The following is an 11315-nucleotide window of genomic DNA, read 5'->3' as shown; positions in this document are numbered from 1 at the left end:
TAACTTTTTTTTGTCTTTCATTTTCCTCGCATGCGCTGCAGCCGTCAAATGTAGCACTTACATCGGCAAAGCAAAACTGACGTCTATTTGCGCAAATGTGCTTTGATGGGCTTGTTTGATAACTTGTGGTTAAAGCACCACTCAGCGGTCAAAAGCTGCAAATGCACTTTGCAGACGCGGCGGCAAAAAGCTCATTTTGGTTGGCCACCTACTGAAGGCTGGCTCCTTACCGGGGCGCTGCAACACTGCAGGGCAGCACAGTACTTCTGTCACAAAACGCTGGGACTCCCAAGGGGGTCAGAGGGAGTGTAGCAGTATGTAGCATGTGTAGCATGTTCAAAATGTTGTTGTGTTTTTGTTATTAATGTTATTGTTGTTATTTATTCATTTTTGTGTGCAAACTGTTATTGGATGTTCGAGTTGGATGTGAAAAGAGGTTCCGCCCTGTGTGTAAGGGGAAACAGAGAGAAGGAGGGTGCAGAAGAGTGCCTCACTGGTTCAAGTGTGGTTCTCTTAGAAGTCAGGGTGTGTACGGCGTGGGTTGTGGCTGACAACAGCCCAAATAAACCACTCCTGGTACAGCAAAACATTACAGTATGCTTTATAAATGTAATAAACATACTTGATGTAGTGGACCTGACTGACCCTATCATGCTTTTACATTTAGGTTGCAGTATTTGTTTGGTATTTTAGTGTTTGTGTGTGTGTGTGTGTGTGTGTGTTAGAACAGGTTGAGTCACGTTAATGTGGCTCTTTACTTATCCTTTGCAATTCGAGCGATGCTGCTGCATAGTCCTTTACATGCTCTTTAGAAGGAACTGGATGACTTTCAAAACAGTCATTTTCCTGGTCTCATGGTATAGACTTTGCTGTATCTGATTGAGTAAAACAATCAGTATGAGGAAAAAAAATTTCAAAAACTAAATACAAAATATGTGTACAAAATTTCCCAGTTTTAAAGTGTGTGTAAAACTGCTTTAGGCAACCTTGTTGAATGCAAAGGAGTTTACACTTGTTCAAAATTCAAATGTGAGATCAGTGAATAGTATGGATGGTAAGATTCACCGATTAACATTTCAACCAATAAGATACAGATTCACTGAATAACATCAGTGCATCGGCATAAAAGTTTCCATTTGTATGGTGATGTATTGTTTCTAACTTATTTGCATCAGTAAAAAACAAATTATTTTATATATAATTATTAGTAGATTGCCCTATACTTTCATTATTTAGAGAGGTGGCCAATAATTTGTGTCGAATATTTTGTATGTAGATTGATTTTTTCCTCTCTAAACTGTTTCTCAAGCGCATTCTCTCTTCACCGCTGCTGCTACATGAATTTGACGTATCACAACACTACAGAGACAGAGGCATGTAGTTTAATATGGAAGAGGTAGAGATGCATCTTCCACCAAATAATTACTATGAACCAAAGAAATAAGTCAGCTATCTGTACCATATTGATTGCTTAGCATCATATTTTTTACCATTGCATCATATCGCATTTAATCACAATGTGTTGAAAGGGAATCGAAATCGGATCGGACTGCATCATAATAGGGTCAATCATATCGCAATGCATTGCTAGCTGCTTCATATGTATCTTTAATTTATTGTATTGTCGGCTATGCATCAAGATGCGTATCTCATTGGCCTCAGTTAGGGAGATGCACATCCCTAGTGAATGGCCATCTGCATGCAGCCCTTCACACAGTGCCGATCCTAGATTTTTTGGGGGCCCCTTAGCAAAACTGTGTGGGTCCCATAAAAAAAAAAAAAAATTAACAAACAGTCTAGACTACAATACCATACTATACAAAAATGATTAAAATAATCAAATGTAAAAATGAAGCATTGCATAGACTTAATATAAATTCAACATAAATTGATTAATAACAAAGTTATACAAATTCAATGAAGTGAATCATTTTCTTTTGTTGTTTGAATAACAGATGATGACATACAGTAGCAGGTTTTTACAGTAGGATGCAGTCACGGAATGCAAAGATACTGACTGGCATTTGATTACTATTCAAATTGTTCATTTTCACTAAAGACATAACTGACTGCGTTTGGTGAAAACTCACTAAGACGGACATTTTGACACACACAAAGTGCAAAGTAGCCTATATTTGTTCGTATTACACGCCGTCTTAAATCCTGCACACAAAAAAACGCTTGGGAAACAGTGTCTATTCCCTGGCTCAGTGCAAATTTAACTTATTTTTTAGTATCAAGCAAGAATGGTACGATTTATATGACCGTCATGGGTAACACTTTACAATAACGTTCAGTTGTAAGTCATTTATATGTTTAATGATGAACTAACAATTTATAGAAACATTCATAAGCGATTAGTAAGTGATATGCTAACAGTCTGTGCATGTTTTGTTAATTCATTTACAAGTTATTTATAAGTAATTAGTTAAAGATAAACAAATAATTTACAAAACATGACTATGCATTCCTAAATGATCAATAAGTAATATGTTTATTTTTTTTATCTATGTTTTATAGATTAAGTTATAAATAATTTACAAGTGATTAGATGATGATGAACTAATCATTACTAAACATTACAAAATATGGCTATTCATGCACAAATGATTATTAAGTAATATGCTAACGATGTACAAATCTGTCGTAAGTTATCTTTAAAAATTAGCATCATGAAATAATGTGTGGAGTGTGTGGGATCTAGTGATAATCAATCTACCCTCTGATTTTTTTTCTTGCTGACTAAAACTGTTCTCTATTGGGCGGACATTTCGGCCAGCTGAGCAAAAACATTCTTTATACCAGAGCTGTACAGCATGCACACAAAAAAGTGTGTAACTTTTAACTTTAATGTGCTATTTGTATTTAATGTGACAATTTTTGTTTACCTGAGAAAAATTATTATTTTTTGTTTTTTTACAGTATAATACACTGTTGTTCAAAAGTTTGGGATCATTAAGGTTTACTAAATATTACTATAAGTATCTTATGCTCAACAAGGCTGTATCTATTTGATAAAAAATACTTAATATTATTTCACAAAATAATATAGTTAAATATTATTGCAATTTAAAAATAAAGTTTTCTATTTTAATCTACTTTAAAATATAATTTATTCCTATGGAAGCAAAGCTGAATTTTCAGCATCATTACTCCAGTCTTTAGTGTCACATGAACCTTAAAAATCATTCTAATATGCTGATTTATAATATGCTGATTTATAATCAGTGGTGGAAACAATCATGCTGCTTAATATTTTGTTGGGACCTGTGATATTTTCTCAGGATTCTTTGGCAAATAAAAAGTTAAAAAGAACAGTGTTTATTCAAAATAGAAATTTTGTGTTACAGTATATACTACTATTCAAAAGTTTGCTGCACATTATTTTTTCCTGTGTGGCCATGGTGTAAGAAGTGCATGGCTGCGCGCGCGAAAAATGAATAGGGAAGCAAGGCCGCTGACAGATGGGCGGGCACTGTTGCGCTCGCTGTGAGAAGTTTACCCATCTCTTTCTCTGATTTGCTCAAATTGAGTGGGCGATTCCCAAATGCATTTTCCCATCAACCCAAGTAACGTTATAGTAAGTGATGCGGAAATTAAGCACAAGCGCCGTCTGCTACTGAGAGATCGCCTAAATATGAATGTAAGTGTATTGTTGCCAATTTGTTTTTGATTAATTTGTGTTACTTTTCTAGCTTGTTCCCCCACTAAGTTATTAAAAGCTCCAAACAATTTACTTTTAGTCACAATCTAGGATCATGCGTTATTAGCCTGCATGTTCTATTCTCACTGATATAGGCCTATCTGTGTTGCTTTAGCCGTGAAACCTTGGTTTACCTCTCCAGTGTAGATAATGATAGCTTGCTTAACTTTCCTGTCACACATTTTTAGTCAATTCAATTAGATAATTAAGTAAATTACAATTGTTAATCGAGTTTAACCAGGTAGTTACCTTGTCAGTTTAGAATGCTAATTGTTTTAGTAAAATGTTGTGGAAAGAATGTGTCTTAAATAGAAATGTGTGGATATTTTATCTTTGTGCTATTTCAGCACATAACAGTTCAGCGGAGAGGTAAAGATCCTCAACCACAGCGCTGCCATGAAGATGCTAATTTATTCACATGCCCTTTCTGCTCATCTGACACATACAAGCCATGCCAGTATCATCAAATAATGACCCATATAGCTGGACATAAACTGAGATCTGTTGAACATGGAGGTAAGTGTGTAAGCACCGCTTCAAAAATGTCTATAAAAGATGTATCTAAACGTGTAAAAGGTTTAAAACGTGTATTAACAATTATTTTTTTTAACCTCCATTTTAGATTATGTTATATACAGCTGTGGCCTTGGCTGTGGTCAAAAGGCCAAACATTTTCACTGCTGTCAGTGTCCACAGACCTACATAAATAAAGGTGCCTTAAAAGAGCATCTTTGCAAAAAACACCCCATATCAGCTTTTACTGCTGCTCTACAACCAGCGTTTTGCTGCTCTACAACCAGTCGCTCGTCCAGCACAAGAAACATGTTCACAGCAACCAGTGGTTCTTTAAGAACAGTAAACATCTTCACAGCAACCAGTCGCTCGTCCAGTAGAATCAGCGGCTCCACTAGTGATTAAGAGAAAGAAAATCACTGTGAGTTGCCCTCACTGTGGAGTAAGTCTGAATTCAAAAAATTTAAAAAAACACATTGAGCGTAAACATGAAGCCATAAATCCCATAACTTCAACTTCTCATCTACCAGCACAGTGTGTTGATAAAAAGAATGGGATATATGTAGTGGCTAAAACGTTTCGTGGGCCCTGTATCCCCATTCATGTGGCAAAAAAATTTGGGGCTCATCACAGAAGGTTATGTGTGAAATGGATGTCTGCAACACATGTGCTGAAATGGCACAAAGGAGTGACCTTTTGGTAACACCGTGTGTTCATCTAAGGTCAGTAGACTACTCCAGTGCTATTGCGCCTAATGAAGATTTATCAGAAGATGTGTTAACTGAGATGGTTGAGCAAAAATGGTTTGGTGACACAAGGAAAAACCAATGCCTTAAACAGCGAGATCAGGCTAAAAGTAAAGGTGCCACATTTGCTAGCCTTGTTACTATTGGAGGCCCTGACTACAAGTATTACATATCTGTATATGAGCCAAAGGTTTCACATTACAGTAGATTGGCCAGAGTCTTGGTTAATTACAATTCCAAGACAAACACTTGGCATTGTCCTTGTCTCAAAGGTAGAAAATCATGCCTGCATAAGAGTATTGGAAAATGGTGTCTCTTTCAAATGAAGCGGCAGCTCTTCACAACGCTGCCACAAGCTGAGGCAGTGAGAGAACCATCACAACATGAGGATGTCATGATGTCTGGCCAACAGTGGGAATATCCTCCAAAGGGTGAAGGCCTGAAGCAGATGGTACAATATATTTACCATAATAAAAAGCTTCCTGAGACACTATCAGATGTTTTTACAGAAGATGTAAAGGAGGAAGATATTCCTAAACATCTTATTCCTGAGGAGGAGTTCTGCTCTCAGTGCCCTGGACCTGTTCACCTCAGTGCTCCTATCCTCATCACCAGAAATGCTAAAGTTGCAATGCTCACTGGTGTAGTGACTGGTAGGCATTGTTGGTTTTTTTTTTTCAGTTGTTACATATATATGTGAATATTCATTAAGACCTTGGTTCTTGTTACTATGCAGTAATTTTTTTTTTATTTAGTTTGCATTTGCAACAGTATTTGGGGCAGTGTAGGTTTAAGTATGCAGTACATTATAATTGCCATGTGATCATTTTACATGTCCTATTAATGTCTTTTTTTTTACCTCATCAGGAATATCCACATATTGCAAGAAATGCAGTAATTGTGGTATGTTTTACCGATACCAGGACTGGATGCATGGGCTTCACAATTTTAATGATCAACTGCTGCTAACCGTCTTTCTGTGCATTTTCATAAGGAATTCTGTGCAGGTTTTGTTTCTTAAATTAGTTATTTGTTAAATGGAAAAGACATAAGTCTTAAGACTTTATCCTGAACTAACACTGATACATGTTCTTATGTTTATTCCCACTAAGGCTCATGTGTCAGTTGGAAGAGTGCGTTCCATTTTGCAAAAGACATCACATGTGCCTTACCCAAAGGACTCAGAGTTTTTTCATGCATATTTACATTTTGAGGCACTGACCCACCATGATTATAACTTTTCATGTCTAAAATGTGGTCATCATCCTCCAGTTGTTGTGATGGATTTACACAGAAAGGGAGTGTTCAGCATGCCAGGTAAAAAAGTCACACGTTTATTTATTTATTTCATTTTCTAGTTTAAAGCTAAATTGTATAAAATGTAATTTATTTTCTTTATCCAGTCAGTGACATAAGTGAACCACATGAAACCTACAATGGTGAGGTGAATTCAGAGGACTTCTGGGAGACTCTTTCAATGGAAAGGATTGCAGCTGGCTTGTTGAAAAGTAAGTTTATTACTACATCTTTTTTAATTAAATATTATGAACAAGAATTTAAACAACTTTAGTCTCTTATGAATACTTTTGAGTTCTTCACATCATGCAGATACGCTGTGTGCAGCTGGATGAATGAGGCAAAATATATCTGTTGCCATTATTTAGAATAGGGTAAAGAGTTTATTGCAAATGACCATGAACTATTTTTCTAAAAAAACCTTCCAAGCAAAAGTCCTATTTCATGAGTTTGAATTGCTTCTTTGTTTCCTCTATGATCTTAGCTGGGGACAGAAATCCTTACAATATAAAACCCAATTTTGAATACTGGGCCCCCTGGATCGGCAGATACACACGCAAGGCACCAATTGTGTTAAACACAGAGTGGCAAAAAGTGCAGAGCACAAGTGCACAAGACCTCATCACTGAAATGGACATAACCGAGGAAAGACTAAGTGATGAATTAATGAAGCTAAAGGTATTTTACACCTTAAACAAATCAACTTACATTTAGCAATTAAAAAATGATGGCAAGAAGATAAACAAAAAAAATTCATTATCATACAGGTCTAAATTAGTTGTTACCTTCAAGTCATGCCTAGCACTGATATACAAATAACTAGTTTTACAGTGGCAATGATAATTGTAATGCTAGTATCAAATATATTTGTGCTCCAACAACAGGTTGCTGACATTCGAAAACTTTGCAAGGCCTGTGGAGTTGCTACTCAAGGATCAAAGACTGATCTTCTATCCAGACTGAGAGGACAGATGCAAACCAGAACTGCATATGACAAAATATTTCAGAAAGTTTGGGGAGCATCAGGTATTTGTTGTGCTCAGAGTTAAAAAACACATATTCTGAAAGCTATTAAGTTCCATTCCATTTACCAAATAAACTATTCTTTTCAGGTGGATGGGCAGTCATTTTATGCCCTTGTGGTGTGGTTTACAGTGTGAAATGTCTCATCCGTGCTGAAAGTCCTAGAGACTTTTCTGACATGTTGTTCTCTTGGAAACACATGCCAAACATCTGCATTTATGATTTTGCCAGAGGACTGGCCACCCATTCCAATGTCCGGAGACCAGAGGCAATGCCATTTGCACCATTTGACGGGCGGCTTGCAGAGGATACAGAAGACAATCTGAGGGCTGCACTGAGTGGAACCCTTACTGTTAGCCTACCTTGGCTGAATGAAAAGAAGTTGGATGAAGATGTCAGTTGCCATCCAGTGACTGGATCCTCAGATCACTATGCCCTATATGACAAATTCCACGAGTCTAATTCTAAGGATGTGCGAGACTCACTCAGAAAGATCCAGCTTGTTCCAGAGTTGGCTGGTAGTGTTAACACACAAGCCGCAGAACAGCTTTTTTCTGGAATGCGGAAGAATAACTACTTCCTGAATATGATGTCTCCCACCACTCACATGTTTTTTGTCAGAAATATTTTGCACATTCAGAATGAGGAGAAAAACAAATCAATGCTGAAAAAAATCCAAAAGTGCCACTCAAAAACTACTGTGAATCTCCAAAAAGATTCGCTTGGACGTCTGGTTGTAGGCAAGTTCAATATATGTATACTTTGAATCGTTAATTTTTATATGGCTATGCAAAGTTGAAATATGTCTATTTGTCTTTGTGTCTTTAGATAAGGAGAACAGGGGTCCTGAAAGAACCAGACTACACCTGATTAAACCTACTAAAGCTTGCTGGAGCAAGCCACTGAATCGATCACAGCGTAAACTGGTAATCTAACTGCACTCCTCCATTATGATTCAATTTGACATTTTTATTTAAACTTACACTTATGCGTTTATTAGACACTTTTATCCTAAGCAACTTACATTACATTTACATTTATTCATTTAGCAGACGCTTTTATCCAAAGCGACCTACAGATGAAGACATTGGAAGCAATCAAAAAAAAAAAAAAGAGCAATGATATATAAGTGCTATAACAAGTCTCAGTTAGGTTAACACAGTACACGTAGCATGGGATTTTAAATAATATAATAAATAAAAAGAAAACAGATAGAATAGAACAAGCTAGTGTAAGAGATCTTTTACACATACACACACACACACACACACACACACACACACATACAGTTGTATAATAAATGAAAAGAAAACCAAGAATACAAAAAGATTAGAAAGGTAGTTAAAGGTAGTAAAGGTAGTTTTGAGAATAGAATTAGAATAGTGAGTGCTAGAGTTAGAGGGTCACATAAAGATGGAAGAGATGTGTTTTAAGCCGATTCTTGAAGATGGCTAAGGACTCACAGTAGGTAATACAGTATGTCAAAGATCCAGCGATATTCATTGTGTGCAATGCCAGGTCTATTAGACAGTTTTAGATTTAGATTTAGATAGATTTGCAATAGGAATGTGTTACTTTTCAATAATTTAACATTTCTAATCTCATGACAGGTGGCTCAAGCTCTTTCAGTAAGTAAGGATGATGAAGTGGCATATGTGGGCTCTACAGTAATAAAACAGAAAGACTTTACAACTCTGACAGAACTTTCTGAGGTTGAAGGAAGTGTAAGAAAAGCTGGCATTAAAGATATTAAACAATAAACCATATTGAAACCATGAAAGTCCTATTTAAAGTAGAATTGATATCCACCCCCTCCCCACAGGTGCTGAATTCCTGCTTTTGTGTTCTGCAACGGATTGCCCTCTCACAGGTTTAACCTAAAAGTCTAAAAAGCAGAAATAAAGGCATTTAGATAAAATACTCAAAACAAACATTTTCGCTTTTTGTTTCCAGAATGTGGACATCTATCCAGTTAACAGCCATGTCATTGTGACCTGGTTACCTCCTATTTGTGCACATCCACTGGACAGCTTACCTGTATGTATGATTTAAGTTTTAAGCAGGTCTGGAATGTCTTCAATATGTTGCATACATTTAAGTCATTTTTGTGTAAAATATTTTCACTATACATATAGCCTGAAATTAGCAGCAAGGATGCTGTGGTCTTTCCATCTTATGTGCCAGGACACTGGATGCTGTGTGTGAGTCTGCTTAGATGTTGCATTACTTTAACCAACCATTTGTTGTACAAAGTGGAAAAAGCTACATTTTGCATGTTATTCCTTGATATTATGCATTCTCTAACAACTTAACACATGGTAAAATTTTTCAGATCATGAAGCCAAAATTGAGTGAATTGTATTTTCTCAATTCGCTGAGAAGCCCAGGTTTTGGTGATGGCACTTACATTGCCATATACAGGTTTTGCCTAGAGTGCTAAAAAATTATGTTCTATGGTTCAGCCTGGTTCTACATTCAGTTCTGTTCTTTTTTTTTTTTTTTCTGTCCTGTTCTTTTTTTTCCCTATTTCTATTGACTTTGTTCTCATCCTATATAATTTACGAAATGCACTTTATTTTACTAAATTTTATATTTACCAAAATGTTGTGCATATTTGCAATGAGAAGAAAGCCGTGGAAAAAGTAAAGGTTGGACAGTTCCCGTTAAACCTGCCTTTACTTCTATTTCTGTTTTAAAAAAAATTCTCCCTATCAAATTTTGTTTTGCGGGGTAGTTCTTTAAAACCCTGTTTACTGTTTAGCTGCATGTAGGAAAAATCTTAACTTTGTTTTTTTTTTCAAATGTGTTTTGACAGAGAAATTGCTCTCAGCCTCTGTCCTGGGCCATGGACTGAGTTCTTCTCTGAGGACCTTGAGGTATGTTGTATTTTGCATTAAAGGTAATATAGTGTATAGTGTCTTTAGTGATAAAGGCTTTAGAATAAAGAAATTATTTCAGATTGTTTTGTGGTTACAAATCCTTAATTTATACATTGTATTGTACACACATTTATACCTATGTCTAGGATGTTCCTCGACAAGAGTTGTCTTGTAGCTGTGGAGTCTTCACACTAATGGTAGGAGTAATAGTTATTTTGGTTCTGCAGATGTCATGTAAGAATTTAGCCCACATGTGCAGTAATTAATACGTCATTCATGTTACAGTATGCTCTCTATATTACCCTGGGTGGAACGTTTGACTTCTCAGAGGTGGGTTTACCAACCATATTAAAATATATTCTGTAAGTTTGCAATTTATTTGTTTTGATAAACTTGTTTTTTTTCCAAACTAAAGTCAGACATGCCAAGTATTAGAAGATGGTGGTCTGCCCTTTTGCTGGAGCTGTTCCCACCAAGGTATGCATTTTCCCCCTGGTATTTATCCCTTTGGATGGCGAAATGTATTTACAATTGGTGATATTTTAAATTGGTCTTACCTGCATGCAGTCAATCTTGATATTGTTCGCTATTTGTCTTGATATTTAATAATGTATTTTTATGTCACAAATTCATCAAGATCATTCACAAAAAGCCAGCAAAGAAAAAAGAGGCGAATCGGGGCTGACAAGAGACAAGACACTGGTATTGTTTACTTTGTTTGAGGGGCTGCATTATTGATTACAAATGTTTTTTACTTGTTTGTTTTCCCCAAATTATTGCTGTTCTATTGTCTCTTCCTTGTAGTTGCAACCAGTGACACACCCCTGAACATACAGCAGGCATGTATTTGCCATTTTATTCGATCTCTAAACTGCAGTTGGATTATTATGACCACAACTTTTGTTCCTCCACAGCTTCCTCTGGTAGTTCTTCGAGCAATCTTGCTGGAAGTTGTTGTTCATGATGGTGATGTTGCAATCCGCACCCTTGCCCTTACATGCAGTTGCTTCAACAACATTGTGTGCATGGAAAGTTTCCGGCGAGAGGCTCACTTTCGGTGGTTGGACAGTAGGTTTTGTCTTATTACCCTTCACATTTTTCTTGATATCATTGTTAGGTAAATGGAAGCTCTGTTTGTTTCTTTCACAATTGACA

General features: G+C 36.3%; 1 protein-coding gene and 1 long non-coding RNA gene across 5 annotated transcripts; both read left to right on the top strand.

Annotated features, from left to right (window-relative positions):
* Window positions 1-3496: 3496 nt before the first annotated feature.
* Window positions 3497-4481, top strand: LOC122140925. The gene is made up of 3 exons (XR_006157450.1): window positions 3497-3643; window positions 4051-4219; window positions 4326-4481. It is a non-coding gene; the product is annotated as an uncharacterized LOC122140925 (long non-coding RNA).
* An 85-nt stretch (window positions 4482-4566) lies between these two features.
* LOC122140924 (HMG domain-containing protein 3-like) lies at window positions 4567-10636 on the top strand. 4 transcript variants are annotated; one of them, XM_042746387.1, is made up of 16 exons: window positions 4567-5615; window positions 5830-5969; window positions 6075-6279; window positions 6366-6470; window positions 6743-6936; window positions 7143-7284; window positions 7371-8021; window positions 8110-8207; window positions 8892-9005; window positions 9104-9151; window positions 9235-9318; window positions 9417-9482; window positions 10097-10157; window positions 10307-10357; window positions 10446-10490; window positions 10580-10636. In XM_042746387.1, exons 1-13 carry the CDS (start codon window positions 4856-4858, stop codon window positions 10133-10135), a joined length of 2646 nt encoding a protein of 881 aa, XP_042602321.1. In that variant the 5' UTR covers window positions 4567-4855; the 3' UTR covers window positions 10136-10157; window positions 10307-10357; window positions 10446-10490; window positions 10580-10636. The 4 variants fall into 4 exon arrangements, with proteins under 4 accessions (XP_042602321.1, XP_042602320.1, XP_042602322.1 ...); XM_042746386.1 differs by having other exon boundaries at window positions 10576-10636; XM_042746388.1 differs by lacking the exon at window positions 9417-9482 and having other exon boundaries at window positions 10576-10636.
* Window positions 10637-11315: the final 679 nt, after the last annotated feature.

Source organism: Cyprinus carpio, chromosome B20 (assembly GCF_018340385.1).
Source record: "Cyprinus carpio isolate SPL01 chromosome B20, ASM1834038v1, whole genome shotgun sequence".
Classification (NCBI taxonomy): Eukaryota; Metazoa; Chordata; class Actinopteri; order Cypriniformes; family Cyprinidae; genus Cyprinus; species Cyprinus carpio.
This window is presented reverse-complemented; position numbering and strand designations above follow the sequence as displayed.

Coding starts and splice junctions, on each gene's coding strand:
- LOC122140924 (XM_042746385.1), top strand. CDS start 4,856: ATGTGTGAAATGGATGTCTGCAACACATGTGCTGAAATGGCACAAAGG. Junction 8,022..8,109: donor GCTTGGACGTCTGGTTGTAG/GCAAGTTCAATA, acceptor TTGTGTCTTTAG/ATAAGGAGAACAGGGGTCCT. Junction 9,319..9,416: donor ATCCACTGGACAGCTTACCT/GTATGTATGATT, acceptor CTATACATATAG/CCTGAAATTAGCAGCAAGGA.